The sequence below is a fragment of the Festucalex cinctus genome, chromosome 2, assembly GCF_051991245.1.
Source record: "Festucalex cinctus isolate MCC-2025b chromosome 2, RoL_Fcin_1.0, whole genome shotgun sequence".
In the NCBI taxonomy this organism is placed as follows: Eukaryota; Metazoa; Chordata; class Actinopteri; order Syngnathiformes; family Syngnathidae; genus Festucalex; species Festucalex cinctus.
In genome coordinates, this window is record NC_135412.1 from 28,906,095 (window position 1) to 28,926,965 (window position 20,871).

Genomic DNA, 20,871 nt, shown 5'->3' on the forward strand with positions numbered 1-20,871 from the left:
TGGTAGACCACCAATTCAGCCAATAAAGTTTATACTGTATTTGTTTCCTGGCGAAAACGGGCTTCCGTAGATAACCGACAGGTGGCAGCAGATGAACACGTTCTACTTTTATTGTCCGTCAAGAATGCAGGGTGATTCATTGTCATGAAGTTTTCTAACAACTTGAACATCGCAATTCAACGATATAAACAAAAAGCTCGGTATTGAATGTGTTTGTATAGTCGGTACCAATTCGTCCATGTACAGGAATAGCTACTTCTACTTTCACCGGTCATTTTAATGAAAGTATGTGTTGAATCAATAGTTTTAATTTTACTAGAGGTTTTTAATTTAATTTAATTTTAATTAAATAAAATTTATTTTTTTATTTTTTCACCGTACTTGTTCCAAAGTAGAGTAGAGAGCGCGAGTACTTTTGCCATCTCTGGTTGCCGTATCCTGTTTATTTTGAAAGAGAGCCCGGAAACATGGCGTAGCACGAATGATTTGACGCGAGAATCAAGCGAGGGGGAAGTGAAATGAGCGAGAAGAGCTTGACCGGCTCACGCACACGCGCGCACGCAGACACGACACGAGTTATTTCTTCGACAGTCTTTGCAAGATTTCCCTTTTTTATTTTAAACATTCCCTTCGTATTTATTTATTTATTCTATTTTTTTTCAGGTTGTAATATTTTTTTTATGCGGTGGGACACTCGCACGATCGTGTTGGACTGGACGCTTCGGGGTTTTTTTTTGTTTTTTTTGGGACTCACGAGCGCGTGCCTGTGTGTGTGCGCGTGCCACAGCGATGACGACAGACGTGTTTACTTTGGCACGTGTGGAGACAAATAACACGACCCTCACAGAGGACAAAAAGGTGAGTTGAAGTTGAACATTTGACATTTTGTGTCAAGTTGACGTTGAACTTTTCAGTGTCGTTGTTGGAAGCACTTCAGTTTGCTCGTCAAGCAGAGGCGGATCTAAAACCGTTTGATGGGGGGGGGGGGGGGGGGCAGGGTGACGTATTCAAATAATGGGCACATAGAAAAGGAGTAAAAGTCCTGATGAAGTGGCAGACAAAAAAAAATATCTAATTTTAAATGTGATATTCTTGCTGTAGGTGTTTTTACTCGAACACTCCTGACATGTTTTCTTCCTAAATTTCAACTTTGGTCAAGGTCGATTGTGATTGTTCATGTGGAAAAGTGGTCTAATATGATGGTCGTCATTGATGACCTCATGGTTCATGGTTGGGGTGGTGGTCTGGGGCTAGTTTGTCAAAAAGAAGAGATGCTTAGTCTTGAACCTTTATTGAGCCAAGGCATGTTTTACATTACTAAAATCTTGCCACATTGGCAAAGAAAAATGGCACACAAAGTATTCAGTCTCACAAAAGTGAGCATTTTAATATACAAAAAGTCCATATTTTGAGATCATTTCATGATTAATAAAATGAGCTAAATTGCAATTGTGCTATTACAAAGTACAACTGACTTAAGTTAACACAACTGCACATTCATCTGAACATTGCTAGGTAATTAAATATAGCTTAATACCGCTAGTTACAATGAATTGTAATCCCTGCACAAGATAGACAAAGCCACTGCACTTTCAATCACTTTACTGATGAAATGGTAACAAAATACAGCAGACTCCTGCGAATGGCTTCAACTGATGCCATTGTGCAAGTTCAACACGCATCTTGGAGGTGTGTTTGGAGGTTATTGTCGTGTTGGTGTTTAGCCTGTTCATTACGGTCAAATAAGGAATTGGCCTCACATTTCCAAGACTTTTGAAAGTGAGTAGCATCTGATGGGGGTAAAAAAAAAAGAAAACGCAAATGTTGATTTATGATCAGTGAGTTAGATTGTGAATACTTTCACAGACCAGCGAGACTTTTTCTTTGGTTCTGCACTGTTCTACATTGTTTTGCGCTACTTAGCTGGGAAATGATAAATGTCCCAGCAGCCTGACGTTCTGCTTCCATTAATTATGGTTAATTGCCTGGTTGAGGCTCATTAAATTGCTCGGAGGACAGAGTATTAATTAGACAATTGAAATGAAAAGGAAACAATAATTTTCTCCGCACAGACAGTATAGAGCAAGGTTCAAAATGTTTTTGCGCTGAGGGGCTGCATACATAAGAATCAAAGGATGAAGAGCGTACTTTGACATTTCTCAACTTAAGTTTATTAAACATGTTAAAGCCAACCAATCAGTATGGACAAAAATATTCCAGGAAAATTTTATTTATATACACATTGTATATTAATATTTTTTTTCCTAAATACAGTGCCGAACATATTTATTACCACCCAACGTAAGGTTTATGTCATCACAAGTGCTTCCCACTTTTTTTTTCTTTTTGTATTGATATGTAAATGGTTATTAATACACCAGTATGTAGAAGCAATGTAATACTTTTGATCATTGACCTCATCAACTGACAGGCCCACCCGTAATTTGCTAAGTTTCCACCTAAAACAGAAATAAATAAAAAAAATAGATTACGTCTCCGTGGAGTCAGTAACTTTCACGGCTTTCAACAATTTGGAGATAAGTGCTGTTATGGAACAATTAATGTGTCCTTGTGTTCGAGTTTATGTGTCTGTCCAATCTGTCAAGTCATTGATAGCGGACGAGCGGAAGGTCATGAATGCATATTTACTGCTACTGGATCGAACTGGAATTGTAGTGTACTGGTTTTTCTCATCTTGACTGGACTCTCATGCACCTTCCAGGTGGATGCTCACACTGCTTTCTGGATGGACCCGCTTACCTCCCTCAGTGTAGACTTCAAGTCCCTGATTGGAAAAAACCTCCTTGGCGAAAGTGTTCTCCCTCCACGTATGCATCCTGTCCCTGCAGACCAGGCCCGACCTGGCACATCACTTCCGCCTGCTTCTGCATATTGCAAGAACCCATCACCAGAGCTGCAAAAAGTACCGGTTGTCCCTACAGCTAGAGGCATAGTCACTTCCAATGACAAGCTTCTGTATTCGGACCTGAATTGTGTCAGCAGCTTCCTGAATCTCCCTTGGATCAGTCCTTACACTGATGCAACTATGTACCCCTTTCTCGACATGGCGTACAAGGCATCATTACTGGCCCAGTCGTCCCCATTCATATACCAGCAGTTAGCCTACCAGTCTCTGTGCCAATTGGCAGAAAGTGGATCACCTGAAGACAGACTCTTTTACTTCCCCCAATACATTCCGACAAATGTTTATTCCCAATCGGAGCCTGACTTCAGAATACACGCAGCCACCCCAGCTGCCCTCACGTCCATGCGCACATTGCAGGGGCCTCTGGCCATCAGCACCTCTAGCCACCAGAATACTTCATCTTCTGCTTTTCACTTTGATGAGTGCCATCTGAACAACGATGCAAAGTCCTGTCTCCCTACTTCTACTAAGATGGGTTCTACAAGCAACAGTAGATCTGCTTGTGACCCAGTAAACAATTCAGTTCCTGCTTCTGCCTCAGTGGTGCCACCAGTATCAACAACAATTGACTCTTGGAGGACTCTAAAGAGGAGCACTGCATCGTCAACCGAACATTCTGGGTTTTCTCCTTTCTACATCGGCAATAGTTCTGAACTAGACTCCTTGAAACAATCCAGCAGCAGCCGACAAAACGTCTCTATCCCAGATCACTGCAGAGCTGAGAGGTCCCTGTCACCTGCAAGGACATCATTAAACAGAAAAGTGCATCAAATACCTTTGGATCTTTCTGCTAAGAAGATGAAAGGCTCGTCAAATGGATTCAAGTCCAAATTAGACTTCATAACCCAGTTGAATTATGGGCTACAGGCTGGTGACGAGCAATGCCTAAAAGAAGATGTTTTTCCTGCTGCTGCTACTATGTTAGCAAAGAGCCCAGAATCTCCAAAAGTAATGAATTCTTCGCCCTCCACTTTGAAGACTGCACATCTTTTACAGAATCAAAGCTTACCCGGCACAAGAACAGTTCAGGTTGGCAGCCAGTCCCCACAAAGATCTCCTAAATCATTCCATTCCACAAAGTTGGGCCGGCAAATAGTGCATGCGACAAAGAGTAAAGAGGCACACACATTCTCTGGAAAACAAAAGCTTTCCAAGGCCGAAGGTCAAAACAACTGTCTAAATTTATCAAAGCAACAACAGACAAATGTGGAACTCGGATCCACTTCCAGACTAAGCCAAACTGACTCTTTTATTCCACTTGGTTTAAGCTACAGTAATGGCTACCTTCCGTACTCGATTACAGACAATGTGTCCTTGCAGCACATGTCCATACCAAGCAAAGGGCCTGATCATCACCACTCCGTCCTCCTTAGCCACAGCATTGGTCCAACTCACACTTCTACGAAACGGAATCTTCCACACAGATTTGATTCACAGGGTACTTTATCTCCTGTGTCAATTCACAGAGACCTCAAAGAACTCTCAAACGGGTATCTGTCAAAAACCTTCAATGGAGAGCAAAACAGAAGCCAGCACAAACCAAGCCAGACAAAGAAGCCAGATCCCGAGCACAATGGTACTAGCAGCAAACAAGTTTCAAATCAAACCTTTCAGTTCAATATGGTTAGTGACAGCATAGTTTGTGTTGATGTGCCTTTTGAAGGAGTTGATGAGTTATCCCCCAATCACGACAAAGGTTTCCTGGCCAGCCAGACCGCAGGGCAACAGGGCTTGCAAGCCACCACATCCCAGATACATCCTCGTTATCACAAGTGTTCGTCACCTCCTCCGTCTCCCAGCAAGGAGAGCTCAATGGAAGATTCTCTAAGTCCATCTCAAGACCTCCCCAATGAGGAGCCGATGCATTGTGCCCGAACGTCTCCTGAACAGTTTTCAAAAAAGAAGCAAGTTGGAGCCCCATGTGGTTCTAACAGCTTGGCGGGAGTTGAACATGATACTGATGGACTTGATGAAAGTGATGACGAGGACCAGGTCAATCAGAACCTTTCTTCAAGTATCTCTACAAGTAAAGAATGCTCTCATGCCTGCTCCAGTACCACCAAATTCCTGGATAGTCCAGCTGTTGGATGCAGCTCTCATTCAGATGTTTCCGTTTGTACCAGCAAGACAACAACATGTGGGGATACCGCTTTGCAGGTTCTAGCTGGTAGAGTCAACATCAAAACTGAGTCATGTGTCTCCATCAACCAAAGACAACAAAACCCAGCAAATGACGACCAAAGCATTGTCCTCAAACCTCCTGCATGCGGACGCAATGTCAGTAACTGCTTAGGTCAAGATAATTTGCTGGAAAAGAATTCCAGAGTCAGCAACTTTAGTGAGGGGCAGAAGAACACTGAGGACATCATGGGTGTCCAGGTTGGTGAGGGTAAGGATATCGGCACCAGCACCCCCATACAAACTTTTTCTAGCTCTATGGGCGGTCAACCAAAATGTGAGACTGAGGAACCTTGTGTTTCCCAGTCCAGCTCGCTGCATCAAGAGCAGTGTACGGTATGATACATCTTTTTAATTAAACTAAACCTTTTGTATTTGTCCATCCATTTACTTAAGCATGGCCTTTTGCCAATAATGAATGTTGAATTCAAGAGGCAGGGTTTGGAATAAGATACATTTGTGCGAGTCATAAGAAAGTCTCATGTCTTAACCGTTCAGCAAGTCCCAAGCCCTAAAATTGGCGACTTAAGTCTGACATGAGTCAAATCATGTAACTGACTCTCACCTCTGTCAAAAGGGTCTTCTAAAGAGGTCACTGCTGTGGTTGCAACTTGCTAGCGTGGAAACCAGACTCATTGCTGTACCAGTCGGGTCACAGTCGCCATCAAACACATTTCTGAGGCAGGGCAAACCTAACCAAACAGAAAGTAGAAAGAACCAATCATTGAAGAGCGGCTGTGACGTTAGAAAAGCGGCACTTCCTACATATTTTGACCTAGTGTAGTTGTCACAGTTGGCTAACAAATATGGCCGACCTCAGATCGTGTAATCACATTCTTACCCATGAAATGTGCATGTAGTGCTTCTCTCAGTCTTATGAGTACAACTGTGTGCAATACATGGTGGCATTTTCGCCATAGAGTCAGAAAATAACGTGAAAACGCAGTGGAGAAATCAATGTATTCAAGTTAAGCGACCTTAGCGACTGGCAACGCACGATGGCCGCTTGCGACGGGCTCACAACGTTACCAAGACTATGCCACTGCAAATAGACAAATTTGATTGCATGGTTCATTTTGAACCGGGCCGAACTGCGGTCTGTTAAGGAAGTGGGTGTGGTTTGCCAAGCTAGCAACTTGTGACCAGTGTGAACCACATTTTTAGCAGAAAACCGTGCATGAAAAGAGTGTTTCATTTGTTTGTTTGGAAATTCTGCAAGCTTAAGATGCTGCTCTCTTCTCAGCTGAAGGAAAACCAGGATGACGAGACGGCGGCGGCGGCAGCAGGGGAGGCTGAGCTGGCTGACGGCCAGTGTTGCGACGCAGGTGGGGGCGAAGGGGGATGGTTGGAGCTCTGCCAGCAGAAACAGGGGAGGGGAGGGGCGCCCACTCCTTCAGTCCATGTTGAAGCACAGAAAGTTAACAGGAATTCCTGAGAGTTGTGCAGGAGAATGTTCATTCTCACATGGACGCACACTTTTCCCCTTGATCTCACTTGACATGGCGGTAAAAACGGACACATTTCAAGTGTTAAATCATGTCTGGGCTTACAGCCAAGAAAAGGGCTAAGATGGTTTTCACCAGAATACCACAATCAGTGTTTGTTGTTTGAGGAAAAAAAGTAATAGCATGTCGTAGAGAAATTGCTTTTGACACTTAACTGCTTATTTAACCCTTGTAACTGGCACACTTCACGCCACTTTACGACAAGTTCGCGCACTGGCACGACTCGAGTCGTGCTAATTCGTGCCACAAAATCGTGTAAGTGTCAAGGTGTCTTATGCTAAACATAGGGAACATAAGTCATCCAGAGGTCGGAGGGTGCCTTGACACTGATATGAGACCTGCACTGGCCCGGTCAAAACTGACACAAAACATGAAAAATGATACGGGGTCGCGAGGACGCGACCGGGCTGGCCGGTCGGTTTGCGCTCACCCCCTTCCCCATGTCCACTCAGCCTTGGCCCCGGCCCGAGGCCGCGGCCGGCGTGGGGACACAACCCCCTCCCCTCCCAGCCAGTGCCAGCGCGGCCCGGCCACCTCAGAACCCGACAGCCGACGGGTACGCAACTGGGTTGGGGAGGCCCCCTTTTTATATGGCATACCCAAGTTGGCACGACACCGTCCGAATTGCGCGAGCTTGTCGTGCAAATGCGGGAAGTGCGTAAACTATGCGCAAACTATGCATCAGCTCATCGTGTCAATGTGGACATGAATGGTCACGTATTGGTGAACTCAAGTTTCCTCTTCACTGCCATCCCTAGTTTCCCATAAAAATACACTCTTACTGTTTCGAGATTCGCCCATGATCCATCAAAGACCAGGGCAAATGTGGTGGAACCACATTCAATTTGCAGACTATATATCCACACATTTATGGCATGTACATTTTCACAGATTCCCTCCATGACCACAATTTTTGTTTGATTTATGTACCGGGTAATCCATTTAAATAGATAAAAGTTTGTGTATACTGAGACCCTTCTGGGTCAGATTTGACCTCAACATTATCGCTAGAGTTAGTAAAATGGCTTTACATTTCTTTTTTTTCATGATGCAGGTACACAACCATCAAGCATTCCTGTCACACCCGTGTACCACCATGCCAACAACTTTGTCGACAAAGATGGGTCCTCAACAGAGGACCAACATGAAGAAAGTTGCAAAGAAGAAAGGCAAAAAGCTCTTCCCACAAACGACACTCTGGTTCACAGGAACAAACCATCCTCTGTGATGGGCCTTAACAGTTTGGATCTCAACAAGACGACAAATCGCGGGCACATGTTCAGCCTGGAGCCATTTCATCAGAGCAGCATCAGTGGTCGCTGGATGAAGCGAAGAAGAACGGAAGACAACGGGATAAAAAAGTCATTTAATAATGGTACTGGGGTTTTTTTTGTCGCCTTTTCAAGATAGAGTGGAACCTCAAGTTATTACTGTAGTACCAACTTAACACTGTTTTTTTACAATAGATGCAACTCTAGAAGACATGAACAGGCAAAACAGTTGCATGGAACACAATGGCCCCTTCTTCAAAAAGCCCCGCCTACCCGATGATGACGTGAAAGGTAATTAACTTTTTTCCATTTAATCCCCTTCAACAAATGATGCCTGACCACATGTTTTCACAATGCAAAAGTAAACTTGCAGGTTTCACAAGTGTGTGAAATCTCATTACATTTGACAAAATGTTGACATTCACAGGCAAACGCGTAGGTATCTTTTGAGGAAACAAGTTAAATGTTAAAAAGGATTCACCCGTGACAGCGCTAATGCCTGAGGGCAGGAAATGCGTCCAGCTGATAAATAATTCATCCATGGGAAAACAACCTCAGGCTGCATTTACACGTTTCTGGTTTCTTTTTCCTGCCGTCACCTGCTAGCTTGGACGATCAAACTCAGCATTCGTGTGAAGTCAGAGGTTTGTTAGCGAGGTAGCAAGTCATCTGGTCGTACTGTAGCAATAAAACTAACTTAAATTGGTGATGAATGGTTCAAATTAGATAAGGTTCAGTTGTAAGTTAGGGACTTGGATTTCAACCACCACTTGATGTCAACAGTTGTTAAAACCGAAGGAACAATTAGATTTCCCCATCCCTTTGCTCTAGGGCTCCCCCTACAGTACTGGAGGGTTATAGTATATAACTATTCCAACTTAGTGTCGTTTTTTTAAGTTAGCAGTGATAACTTAGCACCATTGCTGAGTTAAGAAGTTTTACAGTCATTCATGAGGATTTAGCCCTTTATTGAACAGGACACTCAAATCCAAAATGAAAACACTCACAAGGATCATGGAGCACATGCTATCACTGAACCAATTATTGTGGGAAATGGCCAACCCGAGCCAGACAACTCACCTGACGTCACTCACTAGGCCACGCCCATTGAAGGCACCTGTCTGATACTATAATTTAATTCTTCATAAAATTTGTACAGTAAACAGACTACACACAAATCAAAACAGTAATATAGCATTCATGCAAATCAATACAGCGTTACCTGCTGATATGGGGGCTGCTTGCGAATTTCATGTGACGTGACCAAAGCCATAAAACGGATGAGCCGTGATTGGCCGTTACATGAGTCATTATAGGCACTGTGATGTCATTTTAAGTCAACAGCAAGTGGCAAAATGGCCGCCTCCCTGAGATGGATAAGAAAACAGGTGGATTTAATTCCGCTTAATTCATTTTCCACAAACGCATATTAATCAGAATGCCATGTGGGCACTAGAACATTTTTGACTTGACTTCTAATAAATGAAAAATGTCATTGTATTTTTAAGGTAAAAATACCAAGAATATTTGCCTTAATAGGAACTTGGAAGTGGGGGAAATGTGTTAATTCGGCTTTCTATTGATTCAGTCTTTTTACCATGTTAATCTGATTGAAAAAAAACCTGCATGTATTTTTTTCCCCCCATCAGTTCCCATGGCCTCGTCCCTGGGGTTACCTCGTTCCCCAAGACAGATTGGCAGTCCTGGCCTTTGGCAGCCCTCCCACGTCACCTCCTCCTCCCTCCAGGAGAAGCATCAGAAGCTGAGCGCGAACCGCAGAAACTCATCACTCCTCCCATTCTCATCTGATGACGACTTGGATAAGCCCACGGGGAAACATCCATGCAAGACCAAGCATACAAGTGAGGCAGTGGAGGTGGAAAACGAGGAAGGAGGTGATGTGGAGGACAGGATGGTGCAGGTGAGTAGTGAAAATAAATGTTCAAGTTCTTCAGAAATCATTACAGGAAAGGAATTGTCATTCTTATTAATGAGCATCTATGAGCTATTTATTTTTATTAACTATTTACATTGCCGTGAGTTGTTTTATGTGTGCGATCAGCTGGTGTTCAGGTGTAAGTTGTTGACTGCTGATGGCTGCAGTCAGTTACTGTATAATAATATTGATATAGAATATTTATTAATTATGTATAATTAATATATACTAAAAAATGATTTCAAATATTAGCTGTTTAAAGGTATATGCTTACCCTGCCTTCATGTGCTATGGGAAAGATGGGACCTTACCACTCTGACACTCCTAATTTACGACTGGGTTCTGTTCATGTGCTTTTGTTGTTGTAGCAACAAAATACACAGGGCAGCTGACGTCGACATTGCTCGTAAAATCGAACAATTATGGCAAATAATGAGTTGTAAAGGACAGGACATTAAATTGTGTACGCTACGTAATTGTGTAGATTCTAAAACAACCTGCTAGCGGATGACAATGCCCTTATAAGTGCTATTATTTCTTGCCATTCACAAATCCTGTGGGCCTCTCCGCCATGTTGAAACTTGAAAACTCGCGATTCAAAATAAATTCCAGTTGTCCAGTGGAAAATTCGACAGGAGGGAGCGTTGACGTGCAATTTTCTACTCGACATGTGGTATTTACCATAATTTTGATACCACATGAAGGTAGCATTACAACTGATAGTTATGCTAGTATTAGCATAACTATCAGTTATAACATAACATAACACTAGCGTTAAGCTAGCAGACTTTTGTAAGACAATGTGGTCTGATTCAAAGCACAACTTGTAATTCTCTTTTTTTTAAGTTAAATTATACAATAAATTTCAACTGTGAGTGGCGATAAATAGCCTGAAACAAGCACACTTTTTGAAGAATTGTTCGCAATCTGCCAAAACTGCACATGGGACACTCAGGAGGGCAGTAAGGACATCATGTGCTTCTTCTGAGCAGCACTCACTTTCTTAGCACTCATGGTGAGGAAAAAGGTCACCTGTAAGTCCAAATTTTGCTCACAACATAAAGCAAAAAAAAAAAAAGACAAAACCGAGCATCAGCTCATAACTTAAACTTGTAAGTTGGGGTGCTTGTAAGTCAAGGTACCACCACTACAAAAGATTGTATCAGCAATTCCGTCTTTTTTTTTTTTTTTCTTGTGTATCGTTGTGTTCTACCGCCGGCTTGTGCTTTGTGACGGCAGCCGTAGAAGACATTTCCTCTGGCAGAGTGAACACACGCGCGCACACACACTTTTCTGTCACTCCACGCTCTGTCGTTGCCGGGTAGCGCATACACATACACACGCACCCCCCCCATCCCCCAGGGCAAAGCTTGTATCCTGTCTGCTGATGCGTGGCGGCGCCTGCACATGGCGTCACGCACACACTCCGACACACGCCGCGCGGCTGCTAAGCAGCACAGGCGGTTGCCGGTGTCAGCAGCTCTGCGATGAAGATTTTCATCAACAGACAGAACACGCACAGCGTACACAAAAAAACGATCACGTGCTCACAGCGTGGCTCTACGTGATGTCACATGTTCGCATGTTTTGCTTAATAAAGTCAGTTTAGCTTAATGCTAGCAAAGAACGCAAAACGCCCTTGATGAGCTAATAGATAGCTTCGTGTTGTGACGTTTTAACCCTTTCAGCATTGGATATTTGTCCACCAACAGGGGAGCAACTCATGTAGACAGATAATCTAACAATACTCGCATGCATATATTTGTGACGAATGTCTGTCCACCTCATACACACTAGGAGCAGCGTAATTCACATTGAATTGAAGCCAAAAAGAAAAAAGAAACATTTTTTGATGGTGTCATTTGTTTTTTACGGGGGGAGGTTGGATGTAGAATGGATTAAACTCATATCTCAAGGCACCAATGCACTCTCAACTCACATGACTGTATATGTCATGTAGAAGGTGTGTAGATGTGGGGCGATGGACCCAATGGCGGAAAAGCAAAGCCGGGAGACAAACGTGAATGAGAATAACTTTATTAACTGAAACCAAATAGAAGACCGGATGGGACGTGAGCAGACTGAACGTGGACAGACTGGGCATGATGTGGACATACTTGGCATGGCGTGGTTAGACTTGGCAGGACAGAGCGTGGACTAGGGGTGTTTAAAAAAAATCGATTCGGCAATATATCGCGATATTACATCTCGCAATTCTCGAATCGATTCAATAGGCGGCTGTATCGATTTTTAAACTTTAAAAAATAATCAACAAAACGTCTTACTTTGGGTTAGGGTTCACAACTTCACACCTTAAACATGGAAGAATGTTATATTAATGGAACATTAAGCCTTAATATTTTATTTCAATGCTGTTCAAACATGAAACAGATTACAACCTGTATTAGACTTAAGTTTCAGATAAATAAGTACATTTTCATACAAATGAATAAAAAAACCCCCCGCAACAATCGACTTGTAAATTCGTATCGGGATTAATCGATATCAAATTGAATCGTGACCTGTGAATCGTGATACGAATCTAATCGTCAGATAGTAGGCAATTCACACCCCTAGCGTGGATGGACCCGAGTTGACGTGGAAATACTTTACTAGATGTAAACTCTACCAGCACAGCACACCTCAACAGAACAAAACAAGTCAATGCAATTCTACCACAACATGTGTACAAACGCCACTGACTAAATACCACACTAACGAGACACTAACAAGACACACCTGGGAAACACAGCAGGCAGAGGGCACTAATTAGGTGACACATACTGGGAAGGGAAGACACGCAGGTGGACAAGGTTAAAGCTACTATATGGAGGATTTCCCCCAAAAATATCTTATCAAAAGCATTTTTATTTGACCATTTATGACTGAAACATATTCTAATTAGTAGATCAACATCTTAGCTGTTCACAATGGGTACTCCTACAAGCCTCTGGCCAATATTATTTAGGAAGCGTCCAGTCCGAATCCTTCGAATTTCCCGCCCTCTGTCTGCGGGATGTGACGTCATGCGCGTCCTCGTCAGTTGTTTCCTGTAGTCGCGAAGACGGAACTAGTACAGATTTTCGCTGCCCCAGACACCCGCTTTTACTCCGCGGCAGGCTGCTTAAAAAAAAATGAAAGCAATGTCAAGTGCCACGAAAAAAATAATAATCTAAACTTGATAGCGACCGACGTCGGGCAAGACCGAGAGTGAACATTGGTTTGACATTTCAGCGGTGGAGAGCGATGAGATCGGACTTGGATTAGAAAAGTGATTCACAGCTGGCTTTCTTTCTACTCCAAAAGGTAAGAAGCGAGTATCTTGACATTTAGAAGAAAATGTGTTGTTTTTTCAGATAGCAGTAACCTCAAGATCGATCACTTCTCGGTCGTAACTATTGGGGTGAAAGTGAGGTGGACGGCAACATTTAGCGTGAAAGGGGCGGCAAAGTTGAATGTAATAGAACAGAATGACTTTATGAAGAACAGACGTTCCATTCCGCGGCGTTTCAATCAGGCTAAATGTCGCCTTATTTTCCTCCGTGAAAACAGCCTATTGTAGCTACAGTATGCTAACGGAATGTGAACGGGACTACTGAATGGCGATAACATTCACGGCCATATCACACTAAGTAGTGAATGGGTCTATATGTTTTTCACAATCGTCAATTTCCATAACTGACAGCCCACCTTTCGGCTAATGCACAATGACGCTAGCCTGGGGGCGACATACACTAATAATGACTAGAATCAGGTTGACGTCCGTCGAGCAGGGTGACTACAATATGTAACTGCATATTAACATCGGAATACGGTCCAATTAATTGACGTAATTTGCACATCGTTTTGGAGTACAGCACATGACTGGACTTCGACCGACTAAAGCAATATGATCTGCACGTCCCGTGGACATCAATTGTTTAGTGGGGATCGAGAGTCTCATTCCATGAAGTGGCCAGCTTTGTATAACATTATAAAACTTCTTACCTCTGAAAACATAGTTTAATTGGATATGAAGAGCCCAGTCTTCAGTATTGAGGTCGTGCACGTACGAGTGTGCGCAGCGTGTACGGGCGTGCAGTTTGTTTTCGGCCACAGGTGGCAGTAGCGATTTGAAATCTTCCATATAGCTGCTTTAATGATAACGAGGCACGGGGAGCACTCACGACAAACACTACAAACACCTAAAACCAAACAAAACCTAATCCCATGGAACCAAAACATGACAGTATATCAACAAATGCATGTGGAATTTCACTTTTTTTCTGCATTTATTAACATAAATGATTGTAATTATCTGTTCGTTTATGGCTTCTTGCAGGTTTCATCCGACACAAGCTCGCCACCTCCGCAGCCAAACCTTGCAGTTGAACCCGCACCCTCAGAATTGCGTCGTGTAGTTGCGAATAAACAGGCAGGAGAGACGCTGCTGCAGCATGCCGCCCGGCTGGGAGACGAGGTAACTGACACTGCGACATATTATTGACCGCTTATACAAATCTGCGATGTAGCGGTTGCGCAAATGATGAATCATTTTTGATGGAACGATGTTGACGATTCTCTCATCTCATTGGCTGTTGGGTCTTGCATGTGACCAGGAGGCGGTGCTCACTTGTCTGCAACTGAGGCTTTGCAACGTCAACCACAGAGACAGCGCTGGCTATTGCGCCCTGCACGAGGCCTGCATGCGAGGCTGGCTCGCGATCGTGCGCCACCTGGTGGAGCATGGGGCAGACGTCAACTGCAGCGCTCAGGATGGAACCAGGTACGATATATACTTCTGTCAATTTTGTAGCTTTATACTCTACCTCACAGTTTCTACTTGTAGAGAGGGTGTGCTCAATTTGCTTACACAACTTTCAAATATGGAGCCACAGATAGCCACCAATTAGTTTTTCATGCACACCTAATTTTTATTCCATGGTCCAAACCATGTCATGTCTGGAGCTCCATACAGATTGAACGTAGAAGCCAGGGAGATAAAATGGTTTCCTGTCGAGGAACATAAGCGTGACAAGTCAGATTAGCAGCTGAAAACACAACTGACACGCTAAATTTGATAGCAGGCCTCTGTCTATTTGTTTCGCTCTTGCTTGTAGGGTTGTAACTTAAAAAAAATAAAAAATAAAATTCTTCTCAGAAAGTTTTAACCTATTTTTTCATGTCATTGTTTTGAGGGGAGTAACGCTATGCTATGGCGCACTAGTTGGCTCAGTAACAGCCTCCGTTAAATCGTCCCTTCTGCCACCGGGGGGATTGTCCCCCACCAAGATTATTTTAGTTCACAACTAATGAAAAAACTAAAACCAAAATAAAAAAAAAACGGTTTCATTAAAAACACATTTTGCAATTGCTGTCCACTGAAAATGACATCACAAGGGCTCAAGTAACCAATCACAGCTCAGCTTGTGAATGTCACATGACCAAACCTAGAAAACAGGTGAGCTGTGATTGGTTACCTGAGCCCTTGTGATGTTTTTAAAGGTACAAAGTGTACGTGCAAAATAATAAAAGTATCAAATTAATTATAGACGAAATATTAACTTTTTATTGCTATAAGGGGCTAAATAAGTGAAGTATCCCTTTAAATATTGCACATGAGTAATACACATTTGTTTAAAAACCAATACTAAAACTAAATTAAAACTAAGCATTTATTAAATAACTAAAACTAACAGAACCACCACGAGAACTAATTAAAACTAACTAAATTTCAAAACACAAAAATGAAAAATTCCAAAACTATGATATATATCCCTTTCCACCACCACTTGTCTGCTACACTCATGGCTACTGTTTGTTTAATTTTGACTTCTGGTTTAAAACAAAAAAAAAAAAAAAAAAAAAAACGTAAAACCCAACGGAATTCTGTTTTGATTGGAATTATGGTTGACATTTAGCTATCAAAGTAACAACTTAAACTCCAAAAAACACAAGACAGCACCCCTCAAAAATTGTTTGCTTCCCCAATCAGTAACACCTGTCCGCTAGTGGAACCCCAATTAAGTACTACCTGGCCCTGCCCATGGCTCAGGTAAGCAAACAATACACATTGCCGCCTAGTGTTTGGAGGTTAAAACAAATCAAACATGGGGCTCCTACAATACCAGTTAATACGGAAAAACTTAACCTAATGCTGGTTGTTGAGAGTCAAGTCATTTGCTCTAGAACACTTTTGATGAAAATATGCTTGTCCTCTGTTTGTCCCATGACAAGCTGTGTCTCTTGTCTCTGTCGTCAGACCGCTACATGACGCTATTGAGAACAACCACCTGGAGGTGGTACGTTTCCTGCTGGCTTGTGGCGCCGACCCCACCCTGACCTCTTTATCCGGACGAGGACCAATAAACATAACCAACAGTGTTGCCATGGAAACCTTCTTAGAAGGTAGGACGTGACTATAAATGTGTTTGGGGTGTAAGGCTGTGTTCGCATTAGTCAGGTTTAGTTCGGTTTTAATACTTAGATTATTGTGAACGTCATCATCCGAATGAGGAGAAGCGGCAGTAAAACAGGCCAAAATCCAGATTTCAGTGGGCAAAGGCGAAAAAGTTGTTGCATTCTCGGCGTGGTTTAACCTCAAAGTGGTTAAGTTGAAGTGTTAATTGGTCAGAAATATATTTAATATTGAAACAAGGTTGAATAATCCACTATAATATAGCAGGCGTGAGCTAAACTTAATGCTGTCTGTATGAGAGTGATATAGAGAGACCGTATCACAAAGACATGATGACCAGGTACACCTAAAATGGCTTATATCATAGAAAAAGACGTACCAACCAAGTATCATTCGGACGTGCGCGAGAGAACAAGAAAAAAGTGCTGCAGCGTGCGTGCGCCCGCCAGCCTGATTACAATTCACCGCCTGTGTTTGTTCTCTCCCTCCAGAGGGTTTTAATGAGGCTTGGCTGCTGAATCTCAGAGCAGCTTACCGCCGCGCAAACACGCACACACACGCGCGCACACACACACCTGCCGGCATCCGTCTTCTCTGAGCGATCAGCCGCCCCCGTCTGAGCACGCACGTCTCTCGCTGTTGGCGCGGCTCCTTTTGTTGTCTTTCTGGCGCCGTTGTCTCGGGTCGCTAATGGCCCGTCTCTCTCGCTCTCTCCGCAGAATATCTCGCTGATCTCCAGGGAAGGCCGGAAGGTGATTCGGGAATCTGCTGGGATTTTTATGGCAGTTCCGTGTGCGGTTAGTTTCACACAATCACACGAAATTGCATGAAGGACTGTTGCAAGAACCAAAAAGGACTGAATGAATCAGGCATACATGAGCTTGTGAGACCAAGTTAGACTGAGAACTTTGTATTAAATTGAAGTGATCGTCAACTACAAACATTTCTTTACAAATAATGTGTTCTATGTGCCCCATTAGGCTGAGCACGAATCGTGGTCACTCGAATTGAGTAGCGAATTGGCCTTTGAAAACAAACGCCGAATCAAATTTTCCTATTTGACTCAGCACGTGAGTTTTGCTACAAACAAAGCAATCCAGCTCCCGGTGTTGCATTTTGTGGTTAGGCAAGAAAAAAAAAAATCTATAAAAACGGTTAAATGCTGTAGTCACAGCTTGTGCAAGAGTGATAACCGTTATTAACTTATCCCGATCAACTAACCGGCATCCTGCTGTAGTCACGGTTTGTGTAAGAGAGAGAGGTAGCCGTTATCCTGATCGACTCTAAGGAGATATCCGATTTATTCCCTTCCCTAAACCCTCAAACTAAACTACAAAAAATGTCTGCACTGGATCAAACTTTGTGGAAGACCACACGACCAGTTGAATCCCTCCAAAATGACCGGAAATGTAAGGTAATGTTCTCCATTGTTGTTTTTAGCCAAAGGCTAACGATAGCTCCAGGTAGCTAACCGTCTACGCGTTTGTTGACTTACTATTTACTATAAATGCCAACAAAACATTGAAACTATGAGAGATCTTGTCCTGCACCCCGTTTGCCATTTTGTTATTTTAATCAAATTGGACTTTGTCAGTTTGCTGTTAGCGTCACCTCCATGCTTCTTCTGAGTGTTTTCATTTTGCATTGGTGTGTTTGACTGTTTGTATTGTGCAATAAACGGCTGGAATTGAATGCCGGTCGCCTTTTTCCAATTCTCTCAAGTGATGGTGTAGCTTAAGCTCATTTTTAATTCAGATTTCGGCTCACCACTCAAGCAAAAAAACAAAACAAAACAAACAGAAAAAAAAAAAACGACCAAGCAACGGCAATTATATTATAGACTCAGTAAAACCACTTATGAAAAATGTATAAATTACATCCATTGTTTTTCTTTTGTTGGCAATTCTGAATGGTTTGTTAGAACCATCCAATGAAGGCGGACTTTACAACATCCTGGCCGACCCACCGGGGCCTGAAGAGGAAGAGGAGGAAAATGAGGAGCAAGAGACAGCGCAGCGGGTCAGAAGGGAGGAGTTTGAATTTGAGCTGTCAGACCAACCGCTGCTTCCGTGCTACACCCTGCAGGTGTCGCCGTCAGTGGGGTAAGTGTGGCTGTGTCAAAGTCTGACGACCTTCAGCCGAGGTCTGAGGTTCTGTTCGTGCGTCACCTGTTTGCTAAATGGAAAAGTGATGAAGGGCAAGAGGAATAACAAGCATCACATTCTGACATTTTAGCAACCGCAATACATGAGCCGTTCCTATTTGAGATTCCCAAATCATGAGGGAAAATCTTTGCAAGCAATTTATTGATTTTTCTTTATTTTGTACTCGTTATAATCCCTCAAGGAGAAATTCAACTCACACTGCTGCATATTTTGTAGTACACCTCAAAGAGAACCAGATTGCACACTTGGAGGCTATCAAGGAGATATGTCCGAGTAAAAGGGGTGCGCGAACAGTGTGGCGCTTCTTGAGCTGGGGGAGGGGCTTGCTCAAGGGCACCTCTACAGTAGCCAGGAAGTTTTTTTGGGGTTGTTTTTTTTTTTTTTTTTTTTTTTTTTTTGAAAAAATGAAATCTGGCAACTCTCAAGACACACAAATCATTGCTCTTGCTTGTATCAACCAACCCCCCCCCCCCCCCCCCACACCCACACACACACCCACACACACACCCACACACATATGCTTTGAAATAAAAGCACTGCTTATCGTGTCAAGTTAATTTTCTTCACTTGTGCTCTTCTTCATGTCCTCTTTCCAGTCCTCGGAACTGGCTCCTTCTTTGTGATGTCTTGGCTCGTCTTCGAATGACACCTCGCGCCTTCCATCGCCTCTTCCCCCATCTCGAAGTTTGCGCCATCCCGGAGGCCGATTTCTATTGCCAGACATCCCTGTCACAGCTTTGGACCGATGCTGCTCAACAGGCCTCTTTCAGGCCGGACGCCAAGGACTTGCTGGAGTTAGTGGAGGCTACGCCCGAAATGGCCGCCGTGCTTGGCTCCTCCCTCGAATCTGTGGACAGCCGGGAGCCACCGGAACCTGTGCCATCTCCAAGCTCCGCCCCATCACCATCATCATCACCGACCGTCCCAGTTCTGCCAGAACATGAAACCACAGGCAAAGCTTTGCAAGGCCGAAGCCAGTGTTGTTCTTCAGTCGCTGCAACGGAAATGAAGGCAGATGCAAGCAAATGGGTCACACACAGCCAAGTTGCCCCAAGTCACACTCATCCCAAAGAGGCCGTCAATATGTTGGAAGCTAAAAATAAAGATTGCGCAAGTCCAGCCTCAAAAACAGACTTTGGTGTGTGGGAAGTGCAGCACTTGCAAAATAGAGTCCCAGTGAGCATAAACTGTGCTACCAAGGAGAACTTGCAATGTGGAGAAATCTCTGAGAACACGGAGAGGAATCACAATTCTCGAAATGAGGACAGTGAGGGTGTTACCGAAGTAGTTAGAGAAGGGTTTAAGAAAGTAAGCGGCTGCACAACGGAACAGAAGTGTCAAACCTTGCGTGTCCGCAACGGTCTGACGGTGAGGATGGACGCCGCATGGAGAAGAAACTTAGCAAATGTCAGAGTTCACATCAGGGACTTGGGGATCAAATTTACAAGGGGCCTGACCTCAAGCAATGTGATGGATTACAGGAAAGTTGTTGACAAGATCACTGAAAACAAAGTGACACAACTTAAAAATCAGCTAGGTAGGTGAGAAGGTACAAATGACCTGTGACCTTTTCACAACCAGGACATTCTTTTTTTGGACCTAGGCATGACCCTAACATCGTTAGGGTCACGAGTGAGCTGGAGCTGACCCCATCTAACTGGGCGAAAAGCAGCATACAATTCGGACTGATTTCCAGCCAATCACAGACATCCAACCAACCTGTATTATGTCATTACATTGTATATTATGTATACAGTAAAGATTTGAGTGTGTTCACAATTTTTATGCTCTGTAAATTCTGTTGGTTGTCAGGTTGATGCGGTTTCAGTGACAAATTTGTTCCCGTTCTGGAATGCTGTTTGCTATATTTATGTGGTTTTGTATTCGACTACCTGTGGACTTTTTGTGCTATGATCCACCTTCATGCCTCATCAAATAAACACGAAGGAGTAGAAGAGGAAATTGTTTGTATTTGACTGCAAGTCTCAACAACAGGCTTGTATGCCAATCATTTGTAATTACTTACCACCCGTATACATACACCTAACTACCTCATCTTTCATATTGTTTTACAGTGCACAACGTTCCTGTAGATATAACTGTAGCACTGGTTACACATTTCCATAGATCGATAGATAGATACTATTAAAAATGAAATTATTTCTTGCTAACTGCTTAGCATCATTAGCAAGGTTGAGGAATCTGTGAAGTTTGTCTGGCCTAGTGTGTTCATTTGTGGCTCCACAACATCCTTTTTGTTTGGTTCTGATTTTTGACAGGAAATACAAGTTCACAAAATGTGGTAAACCCATAACCCAAACAAAAACAGTGTAGACATTGGTGGCTAGGCTTGTTGTTTAAGCTAGGCTAACAGGCTAGCCAAAAGCCTTCCTTTTGTCAGTCAGTATATATTGATCTGTGCGTGTATGTGTGAATGTTTCAAGATTGCATACGTGGCCATCATCAACAGGTGCTCCAAAAACCCGTGCGTCA

The 20,871-nt window shown here is 43.2% G+C and overlaps 1 protein-coding gene across 1 annotated transcript; it reads left to right on the forward strand.

The window, feature by feature from the left end:
* The first annotated feature begins 498 nt into the window (after window positions 1-498).
* LOC144014430 (uncharacterized) lies at window positions 499-20,340 on the forward strand. Its single transcript, XM_077514303.1, has 12 exons — window positions 499-858; window positions 2,723-5,440; window positions 6,348-6,429; window positions 7,664-7,984; window positions 8,076-8,171; window positions 9,530-9,801; window positions 14,138-14,275; window positions 14,415-14,581; window positions 16,058-16,203; window positions 16,933-17,010; window positions 18,135-18,315; window positions 18,975-20,340. Exons 1-12 carry the CDS (start codon window positions 790-792, stop codon window positions 19,921-19,923), a joined length of 5,217 nt encoding a protein of 1,738 aa, XP_077370429.1. The 5' UTR covers window positions 499-789; the 3' UTR covers window positions 19,924-20,340.
* The last annotated feature ends 531 nt before the right edge of the window (window positions 20,341-20,871 follow it).